Source organism: Delphinus delphis, chromosome 14 (assembly GCF_949987515.2).
Source record: "Delphinus delphis chromosome 14, mDelDel1.2, whole genome shotgun sequence".
Lineage (NCBI taxonomy): Eukaryota > Metazoa > Chordata > Mammalia > Artiodactyla > Delphinidae > Delphinus > Delphinus delphis.
In genome coordinates, this window is record NC_082696.1 from 48,296,237 (window position 1) to 48,316,221 (window position 19,985).

General features: G+C 35.9%; 1 protein-coding gene across 4 annotated transcripts in view; it reads left to right on the forward strand.

Moving 5' to 3' along the window:
- The window catches only part of CDK19 (cyclin dependent kinase 19), a 178,058-nt gene that overhangs the window by 59,309 nt on the left and 98,764 nt on the right, over nt 1-19,985 (forward strand). For all 4 annotated transcript variants that reach the window (XM_060030087.1, XM_060030089.1, XM_060030090.1 and 1 more), the window contains one exon: nt 2,216-2,291. In XM_060030087.1, the coding sequence (XP_059886070.1) occupies nt 2,216-2,291 (76 nt within the window). The remainder of the gene's footprint in view (nt 1-2,215; nt 2,292-19,985) is intronic.

The following is a 19,985-nucleotide window of genomic DNA, read 5'->3' on the forward strand; positions in this document are numbered from 1 at the left end:
AGTGAAATAATTACTGGGTTTGTTCCTAGATCCTATCCATATAATTCAGAGTAAGAGGCCTATGCTTCAGTCTATTCTGCTCAGGCTTTCAAATTCTTTTGACAGCCTGGATGTGAAATTCAAAAGTCATTAATGTGATGTGTTAATTTTGCACTTTTTGACTTACTGCAAAAATCTTATAGTTTCCATAGCAACAATAACCTATCCAGATTGTGTAATATTCTTTACAGTATTAAAAATAAAACTATGCAATTACATGAGCTTTTAGAGCACTTCATTTAGGGGAACTGGGGATTGAAATATTTCTGTTTAAAAGAAAATTATAATTCCATATGAAAGTTTTGTCAGAAAGCATGTATAACTTTAAGAATTTATTCAATTAAATATTTAGTAGTAGATACCTGGTAGTTAATTTAATTATTAATTGTATGAAATTTACATTGTAAGCATTGTGTTAAGCATCTCAGGCACAAATGCTTTCACACACATACCCATACATACTTTCAAGGTAGGGGGGATATTTGGCTTTAATTACATTCAGTCACCTTCACCTGCTGCTTATACTGCTTAGTGGCCTCTGGGTGGTCTGAAAAACGTGTAGTTTTATGTTTGGAGGAAACAGGATGGAGAAAAAGGAACACTTTGCTCTTTAAAACATGCCTAAGATATCACTTTGAAAATACTAAAGATTGTTTTAATAGGTGACTGTTTTCAGAGTATTAAATTACTTTGTATTTTTTCTTTTTCCCTCTAATTCTAATTTAAAAGACAATATAATATTGGCATTAAGGTAGTTAACATAACTTTCTATATCTTAACACAACTTTTTCTTTTTTTATATCACCTTCAACATATGTCTAAATGTACATATTTTTATACGGTATGATTTATGTATTTTCTCAGCAACATATGGTAAACATTTTCCATGTTTCCAGTGATCTCCATGATTATCATTTTAATAATTGCGTAACAGTCTATCCTGTTGACATATGTGGTACAATTTCTGTTTATCAAAATGCTGCTTAATTGTTTCCTGAATGTCATATATTGGAAGAAAAATGGATCTAATTTTCAGACTGTGGGAAAAAGTAACCATAACTCAATTATTTGCTCAAAACAGACGATTGTGAAAATCTTCAAAATGCACGTAAAATGATGTTTTAAAATGCATATTATGAGTAACCTCTTAAACTGCTTTATCTGCTAGTAAACACAGAATGGGGAAAATGAGGAATAGGTAAGTAGGACAGATGCAGCACTACTTAGGTACTATCATTTGACAAAACCTTCATGACATGGTGATACCCTGTTGAGGCTCTAATATAATCAAAAGGCAAAACTCAGAGGGCATGGATTATACTCCTCTTGTCAGAATAACCAGTGGTAGGAATCACATTTGTGACATTCAGCTGGGGCCTTGCTGTGGCTGGTTCTGGTGTCAGTACCCTGAGGATACAGTGTTGCACTAGACACTCATCTGATACTATTACTGTTTTTATGGACCTATCACCATTATTGATCTGTTGTCTTCCCTTGGTTAAGCACCCTGGTAACTAGCGGGGTTTCCCAGAATTCCTAATTCTACCTCCATTAATTGGAAAATTCACTGTAACTACTGAGTTTTTCCTAGATATCTTGAGAATGAGGTGTTGGTGGCCAATTTTGAAGTGTTTCCAAGGCTTTTGGTTGAGGTCTTAGGGATTTTGAATGTCCCCTGTCCTAGGTGAAAACTAGCGTGTCTTAGTGGGTAAACATTCTTCTATAACTCCCCCATTTATTAAGTGGGTCTTATACTGTGAAATTACTTTAAACAAATGTAGAAGTTTACATCTGTCATTTATTTTTGTAATTAATGTTTATAACAGAATGCTTTCATGGACTCCAGATAATTAAGACAGTAGAATTATCTTACAATATGCTTGAGTTTATATTTATGCTTGTTTACTTTTTGAAACTAATGCTGTGTTTAGTATCCTGTTCTGTTTCAATTTTGTACTTCGTGTTTTGGCTCTGTCTAGTGTTTTCATTGTGACATGAATTTGTTTGGTATTTCACATTATTGTAATGGAAATATTATCAGAAATAATAAGCAATGCATGCATAGTGAGGGTGTTTACATATTACTGAGAGTTGTGCATTTCATTGTTTTTGTAGTTACAGTTTTGAATTTGAAAATAACTTGTAGAAAAAAATAATTTTTTTTGTTCATATGCAGAAAAGATGAAAAGGAATATGCATTGAAGCAAATTGAAGGCACAGGAATATCCATGTCGGCTTGTAGAGAGATTGCAGTAAGTGGACATAAATACATTATTTATTTTGTTATGATATTGGATGGTGATTGATATTAATATAAAAGATTCACTAATATATAGAATGCATGTTATTTCAAAGATGTTAATTAGTTTAAGGATATTTTATATAAGATGAGAAAAGTTGCATAAACTTTTTGATTACTTGAAAGTCATCGTTGAACATTGTCTTAATGATATTTAGGATTTATAATCTTAGGAATACTGAGCTAAATGATTATTTAATTAATTTGAATTATGATTGAGTATAATTATTAATTTAAATTAGTAATTTAATTAATATCTGTCTTTTCTGTAGTTTTAGGAGTGATATATGTCTTTATAGAGAAGAGGGTGATACTGTTAGATACTATGCATATAAAATATTTTTTCTGAAATAAGTGTTTTGGTGTTACATTTTACTAGTTGCTAGAAAAATAAGTATCATAATAACAGGAGAATTCCTTAAAGAAAGATCATTTTTTTTTGTCATTATATGGCATACTTGTACATTTAAGAAATGATTGTCCATAAGAATACCTAACATTTCCTGAGTATTTACCAGGTATCAGGCTTACTAAGTGCTTTTAAGTATTAATTAATTTAATTTTCACAATCATGAAAGAAGTACCTTTAATATCCCCATTTTACAGATCAGTAAACAGAGGCAAAATCATAATTATGGCTTAGAAGTCTTAATATTTTGTTCCCTTATTATAGTTCTTCAGTTTCTTATTTTAGTGTTGTAGTTTCTTATTGGGGCTTTATCATGATATCACATCTATAAGGGATTTCTGTCTCTAAATTATTAAATATATTGTCCATATCCATTAGATATTTCTATCTCTCATTTGGTAATTATTACATATATTGCCCATGGTTCCATATTTCTACTTCACTCACATGGAAGCACTACATCATCACTCTTAATCATAGGAAAAAGAATGATGCAAAGAACACATGAGGCAGGATTTATTTACAACTGAGTGTCTGCCTTAGTGGCTAAGCTAGCCATGAGTCTCAGTTTCCTTATTTGTGAAATAAGGGAATTATAAGGTCCCTTCTAGTCATAAATTCTTTGATTTCAGAATGGGAGCTTCTCACTAGACTGTGCACAGTTTGAAGGGCAGGGACCTTGTCTTTTTATCCCTAGTTCCTAGCATAACTACCTGGCACATAGCAGGTGCCCCATAAATGTTTTTTGAATAAATCAATAAATAAACAGAACAAAAAAGTTCTATATGATCCTAAGTTTGCTTCAGAATATAAATTTATTATTTAAAATTTTCATTTTGGCAGTTTTCCATTAACTGTAAATTGGTGTTTATAATGCCCTACCAGAATAAGCATTTGATATATGATTTTTAACTCCCTGAAAGTCATAAACATTATTATTTCAATCAATATGAATATTACTGGTGTGCAATTTTGCTATTTTAGAGTACCATAATTTAGTATAGCATTAATTCAACTTCCGTGAGTTAATTGGGTTAATAGCTGCAATTTAAGGTATTGATTATTAGGAAATGAAAACCCAATTCTAGATGTTCTTTTTGAAACAGAGACATATCTTCTGAGGAATACATGGGTTCCGTTTTCTCAGCATCCTCACTAGCATTTGTCATGTCTTGTTTTATGATAGTAGCCATTTTAACAGGTGTGAGGTGATATCTTACTGTAGTTTTGATTTGCATTTCCTTGATGATTAGTCATGTTGAGCACCTTTTCTTGGACCTACTGGCCATCTGTATATTTTATTCTTTGGAAAAATATCTGTTCAGTCCCTCTGCCCATTTTTTAATTGGATGATGATGTTGATGATTTTTGCAATTGAGTTGTATGCTTTCCTGATATATTTTAGATATTAACCACTTATCAGATAAATAGTTTGCAAATATCTTGTACTCTGTAGGTTGCCTTTTCATTTTGTTGATTGCTTCTTTTGTTGTGCGGAAGCTGGAAAAACTTAACTCTTAAACTCATTCACAGTCTCTATATTTTTATTGAGGGTTTGCCTAATAGAACTTTAGGAAGTATGCAGAGTTTCTGGATTGAGTAATTTTTTTTTTATCATTTCCTGAATGACTTAACTGCAACATGATAGGGATTTTGACAGAAAGTTAGCATGTATGTTATTGCATAGTGGCTAAGTGCATACTTTGTAAATTATAAGCTCACGGACACAGTTTTATAATTATTGCTTTATACAGTTGTCTTTTTTTTTTACATCTTTATTGGAGTATAATTGCTTTACAATGGTTAGTTTCTGCTTTATAACAAAGTGAATCAGTTATACATATACATATGTTCCCACATCTCTTCCCTCTTGCATCTCCCTCCCTCCCACCCTCCCTATCCCACCCCTGTAGGTGGTCACAAACCACCGAGCTGATCTCCCTGTGCTATGCGGCTGCTTCCCACTAGCTATCTGTTTTACATTTGGTAGTGTATATGTCTATGCCACTCTCTCGCTTTGTCACAGCTTACACTTCCCCCTCCCCATATCATTAAGTCCATTCTCTAGTAGGTCTGTGTCTTTATTCCTGTCTTACCCCTAGGTTCTTCATGTCATTTTTTTTTCTTAAATTCCATATATATGTGTTAGCATACAGTGTTTGTCCTTCTCTTTCTGACTTACTTCACTCTGTATGACAGACTCTAGGTCCATCCACCTCATTACAAATAGCTCAATTTCCTTTCTTTTTATGGCCAAGTAATATTCCATTGTATATATGTGCTATGCAGTTGTCTTTTAAATCACATAGAAGAAAAAAGAGTTAAGAACAAAAATACATTTATGCTGTCTTTTCTATTTACCCATGTTGTTACCTTTACCAGTTTTCTTTATTTTTTGTGTAGATATGGGTTACTGTCATATATATAGTTCTTTGATTTTAACTGAAGGTCTCCCTTTAGTATTTTTTTGTAGAGCAGATCTTCTAGGAATGAATTTTCTCAGTTTTTGTATTTGGGACTATCTTAATTTCTTCTTTTTTTCCTTTATCACCTATTTCTCCTTTGTTTTTTGCAGCATAGTTTTGACGGATATAGAATTCTTGAATGACAGTCTTTTTCTTTCTTCACCTTGACTATGTTATCTCACTGCCTTTTAGCCTCCATGGTTTCTGATGAGAAGTCAGCTGTTAATCCATGAAAATCTCTTGAACATTAGGAGTTATTTTCTTGCTACTTTCAAGATTCTCTCTTTGTCTTTTGAAAGTTTGATTATATGTGTAGGTGTGGAACCTGCTTTGAATTCATTGAGTTTCTTGGATGTAGAGATTAATTTTTTTTTTTTTTAATCAGAGTTGGGAAGTTTTCAGCCATCATTTCTTTAGATATTCTTTCTGCCCTTTTCTTTCTCTCCTCTCCTCCTGAGACTGCCATTATGAGTATATTTATAGGCTTGATGGTCTCCCAAAGGTCACTGAGGCTCTGTTGATTTTTTTCTAATTCTCTTTTTCTATTTATTGCTCAGACAGGATGTTTTCAATTGCCTATCTTCAAGTTTAATGATTCTTTCTTCTGCCAGCTTGAATTTGCTGCTAAGCCCCCCTCTAGTGAAATTTTCATTGTAGTTATTTTACTTTTTGATTCCAAAATTGCTGTATGGTTCTTCTTCTTTTTTTAAATAGACTTTACTTTTTAGAGCAGTATTAAGTTTACAGCAAAATTGAATGAAAGTTCTAGAGATTTCCCATATACTCCCTACCCCCACACATGCATAGCCTAACCTATTATCAACATCCGCCACCAGAGTAGTACATTTGTTACAACTGATGAACCTATGTTGGTACTCAAAGACCATAGTTTACATTAGGGTTCACTCTTGGTGTTGTATATTTTATGGGTTTGGACAGATGTCTAATGACATGTATCCACCATTATGGTATCATACAGAGTAGTTCCACTGCCCTAAAAATCTTCTGTGCCCCACCTGTTCATCCTAAACCCATTCCCCACCCCCCTTCCCCATAATCACAGATCTTTTTACTGTTTACATAATTTTGCCTTTTCCAGAATGTCATATAGATGGAATCATACAGTATGTAGCCTTTTGAGATTGGCTTCTTTCACTTAATAATATGCATTTAAAATTCCTCCATATCTGTCATGGCTTGATAGCTCATTTCTTTTTAGTGCTGAATAATATTCCATCGTCTGGATGTATTACAGTTTGTTTACACATTCATCTACCAAACTACATCTTGGTTGCTTCCAAGTTTTGGTACTTATGAGTAAAGCTGCTGTAAACCTTGTGTGTAGGGTTTTTTGTGGACATAACTTTTCAATTCCTTTGGGCAAATATCAGCACAGTTGCTGGACTGCATGGTAAGAGTATGTTTAGTTTAGTAAGAAACCACCAAACTGTCTTACAAAGTGGCTGTGCCATTTTGCATTCTCACTACCAGTGGATGAGAGTTCCTGTTGCTCCACATCCTCACCAATATTTGTTGTTGTCAGTGTTCTGGATTTAGCCATTCTAATAGGTGTGTAGTGGTATCTTGTTGTTTAATGAAACTCTGCTTTAGCCTTTAAGTCCTGCTTGTATGGCATTAAGAGATGTGAGATTAGAGTCTTTTCAGATATTTCCTGGACATACCCACAGCTTTGCATATTGGCATGGTTACAGTCTTTATTACCTAGTTTCAATGATAGAAAATTCTAGAAAATGAAAACTAATCTGTAGTGGTGGATAGTAGATCATTGACTGTGTGGGGATAGGAATAGAAACAGGGATGTATTACAAAGGAGCATGAGGAGTCTCTCGGGGATGATGTAAGTCTTCATCATTGTGATTGTCATGATGGTTTCATGGGTTTGTATCAACAATAAAACTCGAAAATGGTATGCACTTATAGCTCAGTAAATTCAGGGGGAAATCAGTAAAGGCATATGGGATTATTAGTGGATCAAGGGTCTATGAAAGAGGAATTTGTAAGAATCAATGGATCACAAGCAAAACTGGAGGGATTGGCCTTGAATAGGAAATGGAACAGATAGTTCATCCTGTGAACCTACAGTGACAGAAGGAAGGATGGTGTCAACATATGTCAGTTTGCTAGGGAGATGATGAGGTAGTTACATTCTTGTGTGCCTCTTTTTTTGTGTGTGTGAATGTTAATGTGGTGAATGTTTTAAGTTATTGAAGGCTATGTGAAAATGTGCTGATCAAAAATAAGGTTATAGAAGTGTTATAGTCCACCTAAAGTAGGAGACCAGTCATGGCACCAGTCTGCATGACTGTACTGTTTTCTTCATTATAAGCCCAGTGTAAGAAGGGAGAATTCGAATTTTTTTTGACTGATGCAGTAGGACAGAAAATGTAAGGTGGTAGAGAGTCAGAGAGGTTAGGAGGGACTGATAGGTTGGGGAGAATGTAGACAACATCATAAATGAAAAAGCAGATAGAACTTGTTCTTTGCCTTTTTCCTTCTGTATTCCATAATATTATCTACCTCCTGGCATTTTCTCATTCATATATAGACACATAGGTAGGAGGCTTTTGATTTGGAGAAAATTAGGAACAATTTCACTCATTACTCTAAAAGGATGGGACTGTGACTGCAGGACACCTTCTGAGAGCAGGGTTGAATGATGAGAAAAGAAGTCAAAGAACTTGTAGCCATGGAGTGAACTTGGAAGAATGTGTACAGGATGGGAAGAAGTTTAAGAACTAAGATGCATCACTACCTCAAGTGTCACCAATAAAGAAAATCGTATCACATTTTAATTTCATTTGAACCTTATTGATCACAGGTGAATTATAACCCCATATCTTTGTACAGTGCTTTACAGTTTACAATATGCCGTAACAGGGAATAATTCTGGGTGATGAACATACTAGGAACATGTGAACATGAGCCCTTTTAGCTTGGGGTTACAGGGGAGTTCTAATGTAAAGTTTTTTTTTTACCTTTGTGGCCTGTGTAATCACAAGGTTGCTAGGTTGAAAAAGTGATAAACACCATTAATTCAGATCCTATTAACTTGTTTCCTGGTTATGAAATTCAAAAATGTTTATTATAAAATTCTCAGAGGGCTTCCCTGCTGGCACAGTGGTTGAGAGTCCACCTGCCGATGCAGGGGACACGGGTTCGTGCCCCGGTCCGGGAAGATCCCACATGCCGCGGAGCGGCTGGGCCCATGAGCCATGGCCGCTGAGCCTGTGCGTCTGGAGCCTGTGCTCCGCAATGGGAGAGGCCACAACACTGAGATGCCCGCATACCGCAAAAAAAAAAAAAAAAAAAAAAAAAAAAAAAATTCTCAGAGAGTGTGGAAGAATCATGTTAAGAGCATCTGTTAACACTAACACTTAGAAATAATCAGTATTAATATTTTGTGTATAGTCTTCTAGACATTTTTCTTTGCAAAAATACAGAGGATTTTTTTCCCATAAGAGTGAGGAGTCCATCAATTTTTTATAAAATGTAATTTCATCTGGGGTAATACAAAGGTAAAATTTTAACTATCAAAATAATAATTGTGGGCTTCCCTGATGGCGCCGTGGTTGAGAGTCCGCCTGCCGATGCAGGGGACGCGGGTTTGTGCCCCGGTCCAGGAGAGGCCACAACAGTGAGAGGCCTGCATACCGCAAAAAAAAAAAAAAAAAAAAAAAAAAATTATGCTAGTTCTGTGGGATATAAGAAAAATTATAACTCTGGAGTACTCTTCAAAAAATTGAGATGGTCCCAAAGAAAGTGAAGACAGACTGGAAGGAAAATTAGTCAAGGGAAGAAGGATGGAGGGCATAGGTTGAGGAGGGAAGAGGAATAGAGAAAACCTGACTTCATGTCAGATTGCGTCTTCCTCAGTTTTGCCTTGTGTTGCTGAGAAGCCACTTCCTCAGTCACCTCTGCTCAGTTTTGCCCAGTGTATGTATCTGCCAGCATCCCAGAATCGATGCTCCCATGGTGACAGGTGGGATCAGTTGTAATGGATTGTTGCTTGCCGTTTTTCTGCATAGCACAAAGCAGGCAGGGTGGAGTGGCAGTTAAAACATTATTTGCTACTATTTTTTCTCCCTGTCTTGCCACCTTGGTGGAGTAGCAGGCCGCTATGTAAACTTAAGTGGAATGCTTGGAACTTTCCCTTGTCTTCAAGGAATTAGCCCTTGTTTTTTTTTGTTTTTTTTTAATGAAATGGAAATGGTAAAATGTGTGTTTGCTGTGGATTCCTTGAGAACTTTAATTCTTTTTTTATTTTTATTTATTTTATTTTTGGCTCTGTTGGGTCTTCGTTGCTGCACGCAGACTTTCTCTAATTGTGGCAAGCGGGGCCTTCTCTTTGCTGCGGTGCACGAGCTTCTCATTGTGGTGGCTTCCCTTGTTGTGGAGCATGGGCTCTAGGCACGTGGGCTTCAGTAGTTGTGGCATGCGGGCTCAGTAGTTGTGGCTTGCGGGCTCTAGAGTGCAAGCTCAGTAGTTGTGGTGCATGGGCTTAGTTGTTCCACAGGATGTGGGATCTTCCCGGACCAGGGCTCGAACCCGTGTCCCCTGCATTGACAGGTGGATTCTTAACCACTGTGCCACCAGGGAAGTCTCAAAGCTCTAATTCTTACTAATACATTTATTTTTATCAATCTTAAAACTGTTTTGTTAAATTTCATGAAAGTTGAGAAATGTCTGTTTATTTTCATTAAGATTATTTAATTGTATCTCAATTGCTTTTATGTTGCACTGAGTGCAGATTTTTTCTTAAATATGTGTCCAACTTTCTAAGAGTATAGATTTGTGGAAATAAATCTGTGATTCAGGTACTTTACCCTTTCTATGCAAGGGACAAAATCAAAATATAGTATTAAGATTTTTGTGAAAAATACTAAAGGTATAAAAAGTTTTCTTTTTTCAGTAGACTTTTAACATGGTCTTCTGTAATAATTATTTTCATAAAAAGTTTGGCATGATTTGGGAGACTAGAACTAAATTAATCATGTATGAAATCATCTTGGAGCAAAATCTGTTCTTTGGTATGATCTTTGTGTTCTCCTTAGAGACAAACAGAAGTTTACTTTTGGGATTGAAGACTCAGCATAGATTTTTTTCTTCTTTAAAATGTGGGGATTTTTTTTTTCCCCTTGCATTGGATAGTGATAGTTACTACTTTTCTCATGAAGATAATATATTTAGTTTGTTTGGCATTTAAATAAATATATTCTTGCTGACTCTTGTAATGAAAAATGAAGCCTTGTATGAGTTGGGGAGTAGGGTTTGGGATTATTTTAGGATGAGTCTGGGAGATGGATATAGGGTCAGCACAAAGGGAGGAACCATCATAGGATAGAAGATAAATCCTTTCAAAAGCTGAAAAAGTGCAAGGGGGCGGGTAGAAGGAGTCAGCAAGCAAGATAGATTCTCCAGTCCTTTCGTGTATCTGTCTACCTTATTGTAGATATTAGGTCATGAGTCTCTTCAAAGTTATTATTATTTGTGTGTGTGTGTGTGTGTGTATACGTGTGTGTGCATGCATGCACCTTTTGGAGTATGTTTCAAGCTGCTTTATGTTTCCTCTGAGAAGACTAAGTGACCAATCTTTGTATTCTCAGCAGCAGATTTAAATACCTATTGTTGCCAGTGGTAGAAAAGAGGTGGGCCATATAAGTTTCTGGGGTTTTGTATAAAGGTGACAAATGTGAGAAGGAACAGTTTGAGAAGAGATAATACTGGTCTTGCTCACCAGTTTCTCGTGTGTGTGTGTCAATGGTTGTTTTATTATTATTATTGATAGTAACTTTTTCCTATTTAAACTCTGACTAAAAAAACATCACTTTTAGTTAAAGTTGTTTTCTGTGGTCAAAGTAAATTATTTTTAAGGAACTGCACATTTAATTTTTAAAGTTTATTATTATAGAAGATACTGAATTATAAAATTTAACAAACTTGGTAATTCTACATTCAAAATAAGAGACTGAAGTGGGAAAACAAAGTATTTATTTGAAAAAAAAATATGCCTTAGGTTTCAGATTGTAAAGGGGGAGAGAATATGGACTTTGGTATCAGATAGACTTGAGGTTGTATCTGGACTTCACCATTACTTCTCTATATCTTGAGCAAGGACCCATTTTCTAGGTGGCTGTAGAAATGAAGGTGTTTTCAGGGAGAATCAGGTTGTACCTGATTTGCTTCGAGGGCTGGCAGTGCCAAGGAAGCAGGCCATGCAGCAGTCCACAGGTTGCTCGGATTCTCAGAATCCCTGAGCCTCTTAACTTGCTGATGTTCCAGATCATCCTCAGCTTCACCTTATAACCAGACTATCAACTAAATCTCATAAATATTTTGACAAAACACTTCTTTTCAAATATGTTCAAGAATCATGTAAGTTCTTAGGAGGGAGGAGTTGCATGTGAGAGGAGAGAGTCTGAGCCTTGCATATATGTTAGTGGTACATACTGCATCTAAGTTCTTGGGTTAAAATATGGCTAATTTCCACTCTTATTTCTAGTTCATCTTTCAGACTACTTTGATTTATCTGGATTTGGAATTAAACATCTTTCTCAGTCTGTGCAGTCTCTTTTTTTCTTTTTTTGGCCTAATAAAAATTATTAATCCTATAAACCAACTATCAACATATCTGATTTCTGTTAACCTTAGTTTCTTCATGTCTAAAATTAGATTAATAGTACCTAATCTCACAGAATTGTACTAAGGATAAATTAAAGTATGTAAGCCTTTTGGCTCATAACCTTCAGTTCCCAGTGAAGGTTAGCTTTCCCATTTTCTTTTAAGTTGAATTTGTTAGTGTGATGGAAAAGTAAATTGTGGGTGGCCTTAGCTTAGATCAGTAATAATAAATAGGGGGCCGGTAAATGTCTTTTAAAAATTCAGTCACTTTGTTGTGGTCTCTGAATGCTAAGTTATATTTAAAATGTACTTCAGCGGCAGATACAGTTGTGCCCCTTCCTCAAATATATCAGTCAGTTAACAGATATTGATCACTACTCTTTGGAACACATAGTGTTGCTTGCTGAGAGAATACAGAGCAGTATTTTCAGGAAGGTGGCAGTCTTTTTAAATCAGTTTTTGGGAATGTGAAATGTCTTTTCCCTCAGGAAACATTGACATAAATGATGCCCAGGTTACTGGTCTCTGCCACCAAAACCTGTTTGGCCTATGGGTAGCTGAATTATGGTACTCTAGTACTGTAGTACTTGAGGGCTACTTATAACATTGTTTCTATGGAGAACACATTCAGAATTAAAATCTTACATGCCAGGATACATCTTGCCTTGTCATAGTTTTTTAAATGGGAACAGGTTCTTCAGGTTCAGGTCACTGGCCGAGAATTCAAGGCATTAGAAATTACAGTAGGGATTGGGGGAGATAAGCCATAGTGTCAGAGGATAGGTGGTTTTATGGCACCCAGAAGTATGGAATGGAAATTGTATTATCCAAGCAGCGGGTTTGGGGGATAGTTCTTCACCTGGGAGAAAAAGAGTAGGGAGTAGATAATGAGGGAGTTAAGGCAGGCTGGGGGACCTGTTAGGCAGCTGGTAGGGTTTCAGGTAGTAACCAGGAAAACGAGGAATGAAGGCACTTGGCCGATCAGTAGCCATCTTGAGTCAGTGGAGAGAGCTAGTGGACAGGGAAGTCTAAAGTGATAGGGATCACAAATAGGGAAAGGCTGTAATTAGGATTTTGGTACAATAACACATTTTAACAAAAAATTTAGATTATTTGGGAAAAGGAGTTTAGTTACTTCAGGTACCAGTAGATTATCATAATGACATAGTCTCACATATTATTCTTCTCTTACTTTGGCCTTATATGACTTCTGGTGATATAAGCTGTTCACATTTTTAATGTAGATCTTTGACTTAAATAATGAACGAACGGGTGGTGCAGTGGTTAAGAATCCGCCTGCCAGTGCAGGGGACATGGGTTCGATCCCTGGTCCGGGAAGATCCCACATGCCATGGAGCAACTAAGCCCATGTGCCACAACATCTGAGCCTGCACTCTAGAGCCTGCAAGCCACAACTACTGAGCCTGCGTGCCACAACTACTGAAGCCCACGCACCTAGAGCCCATGTTGCGAAACAAGAGAATCCACTGCTATGAGAAGCCCATGCACCACAACGAAGAGTAGCCCCTGCTCGCCGTAACTAGAGAAAGCCCGCATGCAGCAACGAAGACCCAACACAGCCAAACAAATAATAAATAAATAAAATAACGAACAAACAAACAGTAACCAATCAGAACAGTGCAAAGTCAAGATGAAGTAGAACTTTAACAGATACAAACTAGAGTTAATAGACTGCATTTGGAAAGGATGAAGATTATAGTTCAAAACCAGATAATTGTATTTTATTATAATGGACAGTTATATATTATTATAATGGGAATGAGATAAACTGATAAAACATAGATACAGTAAGTTCCCTACATATGAACCTTCAAGTTGCAGACTTTCAAAGATGTGAACCTGTGTTCGCGTGTCCAATCACATTAAGTTAGTTCACGGGTCTGACATGCATGCATCCTCTACAAGTGTTGTGCTTTTTTTTTGTTTGTTTGTTTTTGCGGTACGCGGGCCTCTCACTGTTGCGGCCTCTCCCGCTGCAGAGCACAGGCTCCGGACGCGCAGGGTCAGCGGCCATGGCTCACAGGCCCAGCCGCTCCGCGGCATGTGGGATCTTCCCGGACCGGGGCATGAACCCGCGTCCCCTGCATCGGCAGGCAGACTCTCAACCACTGTGCCACCAGGGAAGCCCAAGTGTTGTGCTTTTGTGTACTTTACTGTACAGTACTGTATAGAGTACAGTAGTACAGTATCTTTATTTCAAGCCCAGGATGTCCGGAACCAAGTGTAAAAGCAGCGGTGATGTAGCTGGTACTGCTGTACGTTTCAAGGTACTGTACTGTAAGATTAAAAATGTTTTCTTTATTTTTTATGTTTGTTTGTTTTTTATGTATTATTTGTGTGAAAAGTATTATAAACCTATTACAGTTCAGTACCATATAGCCGATTGTATTAGTTGGGTACCTGGGCTAACTTTGTTGAACTTACTAACAAATTGGACTTAAAAATGTGCTCTCAGAATGTAACTTGTTTGTATGTAGAAGGACTTACTGTATTGGTTTACAAGCTTCTTAGTATACTCAGCAGCTCAGTAATTTCAAAGCTTGAATGGGCTATTTTTCTTAGAAGATTGTTCTAATTAATTGGAAATTTTACAGTTTTTAGATTGTAGTGATGTTATTAGATAATATAGCGTTCAAATAGTTGAAGAAAATCAGCATTTAAAACAAAATGACTGCCAGCAGATTACAGTTTGCTTAAGATAATGTTAGGTATTCTTTTTTTTAATTAATTAATTAATTTTATTTATTTATTTTTGACTGTGCTGGGTCTTTCTCGCTGTGTGCGTGCCCTCTCCAGCTGTGGCAAGTGGGGGCTACTCTTCGCTGCGGTGCACGGGCCTCCCACTGCGGTGGCTTCTCCTGTTGCGGAGCACGGGCTCTAGGCACGCGGGCGTCCATAGTTGTGGCTCGCGGGCTCTGGAGCGCAGGCTCAGCAGTTGTGGTGCACGGGCTTCATTGCTCCGCGGTGTGTGGGAACCTCCTGGACCACGGCTTGAACCCCTATCCCCTGTCCCCTGCATTGGCAGGCGGATTCCCAACCACTCTGCCACCAGGGAAGCCCGCCTGGTATTTATATAGTAAAATAATATTAGAAAAGAAAAAGATATTTGAAAATCTTATTTGCAGAGTAGTAAGTAACTAAGGTTTAGGTACAAGCTGTTTTTTAAAAAATTTATTTTATTGAAGTATAGTTGATTTATGGGTACAAGCTGTTTTGTCACCTTTTTTCTCTGTAAGTAAATTCTAATTTTAAAAAGAAGCTTTTTTTTTTCTTCTGGATTGCCAGCCTTTCTGAATTTTGCCACCTTATGTTAAATTAATCTGATTAATAAGCTTAACTTTATTTGTGGTTTTGGTCTTTGGATGTTGCTGGCATGGTATTTATACTTTAATTCTCCTCAGAAAGAATTCTTAAAGTTAGGTTGTTTTAATCCAGTAGAAAAACAGGCTAAAGAGTTAAACAGGAACTTTTAAAAAATTGAAACATTAATAGCCAATAAATAAAAAAGATGCTCAATTATATTAATGATCAGAGAAATATAAAACCATAGTAAGACATACTTTTTTGCCCTCCAGATTGGTAAACAGTATCAAGTATTTGCAATGATGTAGAATACTGGAACTGGCATGTAGTATTAGTGGAATTGTAAATTATTATATTGCAACACTGAGGAAAACAGTTTGTTTGTCTAGCAAAGTTAAGATACACATACCTTTTTACCGAACAACTTCATTCCTAGATATCTATGCTGTAGCAGTGCTTCTCAGCCCCAATGGACCCAATCTCCCATTTTATAATAATTAATCCCTAGTCCCCTTTATTATCCTGAACTGAAATTCATAGATGATATGCCTAATTTAAAAAATCACCATAATCCCTTAATATATTATAAAAAATAAAAAGGTAATAATTTATAATGAAATAACATGTTTAAATATGTAAGAATCAGACATTTTAATTATAATATCTAAATGCTAATCAGGTCATAGATGCATACCCAATTGTGGAACATGTAATCGAGTTGACACTCAGTGTGTGGTTTGGGTAGTGTTGCATTATCATTTTTTGTGTGTGTTGTGCTAAATCTGTACTGTGGTATAGGTGAATTGATGAGCTTTTGGGCTTCACAAGTCAGTAGGAGATTTGGAAAAGAAATTCTAATTGTTCCCCAAATTCTTACCTTGAATTCAAAACAGTGTGAAGCTTATTAGTATGCTAACTAATATCTTTATCTCGTCGTTTGATTTTTCATTTCACTTCTTTTTCTCTAATTGCTTATCCTGTTTGTTGTTTCTCTTCTTGTTTCTTATGTCTTATGTATTTTCTGTCTTTTTTTTCTACCATTTGCCAAAAGTAGGTCTGTTCCATCACTGTAGCTGTTTGTAATTCCACAAAGAATGTCTGTACTTGTGTTATCTGTTTTTCTTCTTATCTGGGACTGTCTTCCTATCTATTCAGTTATGCATGGTATGTAGGTTCATACTCAGATGGTAGGTAGCTTTATAGCAGAATTTCCCCAGAAGCATAAGGAAATTTTTTATTACATAAAAAATTGCTCAACTAAGTTATTAATTCACAATTTGAAATGCTTTCATTTTTCTCTAAAACAAAAGTTAACAGTCCAGTGGGCTTTATGGAATTGAGATTTCCATTGTTGTAGGTTTTTTGTTTTTGTTCATACATTAGCATTTAAAAAATATTTTTAGTGTGGATTCACTCTGCCTTCATAAAATTTAGGTCAGGGATTGTGTCTGATATATTCACTCTTGAATCCTTGGAATCTGTCTAATACTGTGCTTGGAACAAAGTGGGCTCTTAATTAATTATTGAATAAATGCAACAGTTTATTTGAATTTGTTATTTTAACAATATTAACAATTAAAGGCTGAAGTTTTTTCAGTACTAGATTTTAAACTTTCTGTTTGGGCAAATTATTATTTGAAATCTAATATTAAACTTTGTGAACTGTTTTCATTATCTAAAATTTTGGATCCGTTCTGATTCCCATAACCATGTATGATTTAATGAATAACTGGTGGAAATAATATTTATATGAATAATTATTCAAAGAAGTTGATTTTTTCATGAAATATTTGAGTATCTGTTATAATCCAGGCATTGTGTTAAATGCTAAGGATACAGTAGTGAACAAAATTTTTCCCTGAAGAAGTTTATAGTTTTGGAGGAGACATAGAAGAAAACACCAATTTCAACACTATAATCAAGGCCAAGACGAGATAAGCACAGAGTGCTAGAGGAGCAGCTAGCCCATTCCTGGGAGTCTGGGAGGACTCCTTGGGCGTTTTGAGGTACTACAAGTCTGAAAGACAAATAGGAGTTGGCTGGGTGAAGGAGAAGGAAGGAAGTGGGGGAGAGCATGTGGCCCGAGGAAACACATGTAGGAAGGCCCAGAAGTGAGAGAGAGCATGGGTACTCTTAGTTTTATGAACAACTATGGAGGAGTGTGCTGGTTTAAGGCCTTTCAAGCTTACCAAATTATTTAGTTATTACGGCAACAATATGTAAATTTCTGTTGTGTTAAGCAACTGAAATTGGGTATTTATTTACTGCAGCAGCTAGGATTACCTTCACTAATGTGTGAATAATAGAGGCATTGTCCAAAGTTGAAACAAAAAATTGGTGTTAAGAATAATTTTTAAAGTAAACAGTAGATAAACTGAAAATGATCATATGAATATAAGAAGATGGAGATGGGGGTTGGTGAATGAGCTATAGTTGCATCTATTATATCAGAAAATCAATAATGTTTAAAGTTGGTGAGTCAAGAATAGTGATATAAATATTTACTTAGAGATATGAAATAATCAGAGGAACCAAAAACAGTAAAGTTTAAAGTAGTTGTATATAGGGAAGGGGAAGGATGGACCAGAGGATTATTTAATTATAGTAAGTCCTCTACACACGAACCTTCAAATTGTGAACTTTCAAAGATGCGAACATGCATCTGGTTCCAGCAAGTAACCAAAACCTGTGCCATCAGTGTCAGGCGTGAGTGAAATTGCAGCTTGCCTTCTGTCTCCTATTGCTGACGATCCTTCATTTCTACCATATCCAACCTCCTCTCCCTCCTCCAGTCAGTAACTCTTCTTGCCTGTTCACTCAGTGCCAGCCCCTCTACGCCAGCTGTTGCATGGTACTACTGTACTTTTCAAGGTACTGTACTGTAGGATTAAAAATGTTTTCTTTAGTTTGTGTTTGTTTTTTTATGTATTATTTGTGTGAAAAGTATTATAAACCTATTACAATACAGTACATATTGTGTTAGTTGGGTACCTAGGGTAACTTTGTTGGACTTACGACCAAATTGGACTTACGAATGCTCTCTCCAAATGGAACTCGTTCGTATGTAGGGGACTTACTGTATAATCTCTGCTATGTTATTTTTTAACAGTATAAATATATTATTTTAATAAAAAATTAAACTAAATTTAAAAATACTGTACATCCGCTAGAATGGCTAAAATTAAGAAGACTGATGACACCATTGTTGGTAAGGGTATGGAGTAACGTGCTGGTGGAAGCATAAAAATGTACAGCTACTTTTTCAAAAAGTTTGGCAGTTTCTGATGAATTTATACACATATCTGTTGTATGATCCAGCAATTCAATTTCTATGTACATTTATCCAAGAAAAATTAACACATATGCCCACAGAAAACTTGTAAAGAATGTTCATAGCAGCTTTATTCATAACCCCAAACAGGAAGCAATCCAAATGTCCATCAATAGAATGGATGAACAATTCATGGTATACCTATAAGAAAAATTACTACTCAACTCTAAAAAAGAAAACTGATACATACACTAACATGGATGCATCTCAGAAACATTAAGTTGAGCAAAAGAAGCTGGACTCCAAAGAATACATATGGGCATGATCTCACTTATATGAAATTCAAGAACAACAGAATCTATACTATGATAGAAATCAGAATAGTTTCCTGGAGTGGAGGGAAGGGTTGAGTGGAAAGGGGCACATAGGAACTTAAAGGGATGATGGAAATGTTAAGCCTTCATCTGGTTGGTGGTTGCATAGGTGTATAAGTTTGTCGAAATTCAAGCTAATCACTTAAGATTTATGCATTTTACTGTATATAAATTGTAACTTAATAAAGTACTAGTGGTATAAAAAATACAAAGTAAAAACTAGAAAGCTTGGTGCATCAAAGGAATGAAAGAACTCTAATATGGTTGGCTTGAGAAGAAGAGTTGGGAGTAGAAATGTGAAGTGATAGGCTGGAGCCATCTTGAATGACTTCGTAAATTACCAAGGGTTATCCTAAGAACATCAGGAAGCCATTGCAGATTTTTAAGAGGGATAATATTAAGTTTGAATTTTAAAACCATCTTTGCCTTCTGAGTGGGTTGGAGAGGGGCAAGAATGGATGTAGGAAGACCTGTTAAAAAGTTTTTGCTGAAGCCAAAATGAAAGATGATAGTGGTTTGTATTAGATCGTAGCAGAGAGGTTGGAGGAAGGAGACATTTAGTGATGGTGAATGAGAGAGAAGATAAGGTTGAACACAATGTTTCTCTCTTGATCAGCTAGTTAGATGATGGTCCAGTTTACTGAGCAAAAGAGGAGAGTTGGGCACGAGGGGGTAGTTAGGTGAGGATGGTGAACTGAATTTCAGACTTGATTGCTTAATTGTTTGGGGAAATATATAGAATATCGTATAAGAGTAATATTATAATAAGAAATATAATACTGTAAAATTTCAAGGATTTTTTACAATATAATCATTATATATTTATTTCTGTTCAAGCTATTCATTACCCCTTCTTCTGTCTTTATGAAGAGCTAGATGATTTGCCATTCATAGGCTATGCATAGTACAGCTACTGAACATTGGATAGTTTACACAGTAGGAAAGAGAAAGTTGGGTGATTTTATTTGAGAGTGGTTTACATTGTAACTCTCCATATTTAATTTTTTTTAACATCTTTATTGGAGTATAATTGCTTTACAATGTTATGTCAGTTTCTTCTGTATAACAAAGTAAATCAGCTATACGTATACATATATCCCCATATCCCCTCCCTCTTGCATCTCCCTCCCACCCTCCTTGTCCCACCCCTCTAGGTGGTTGCAAA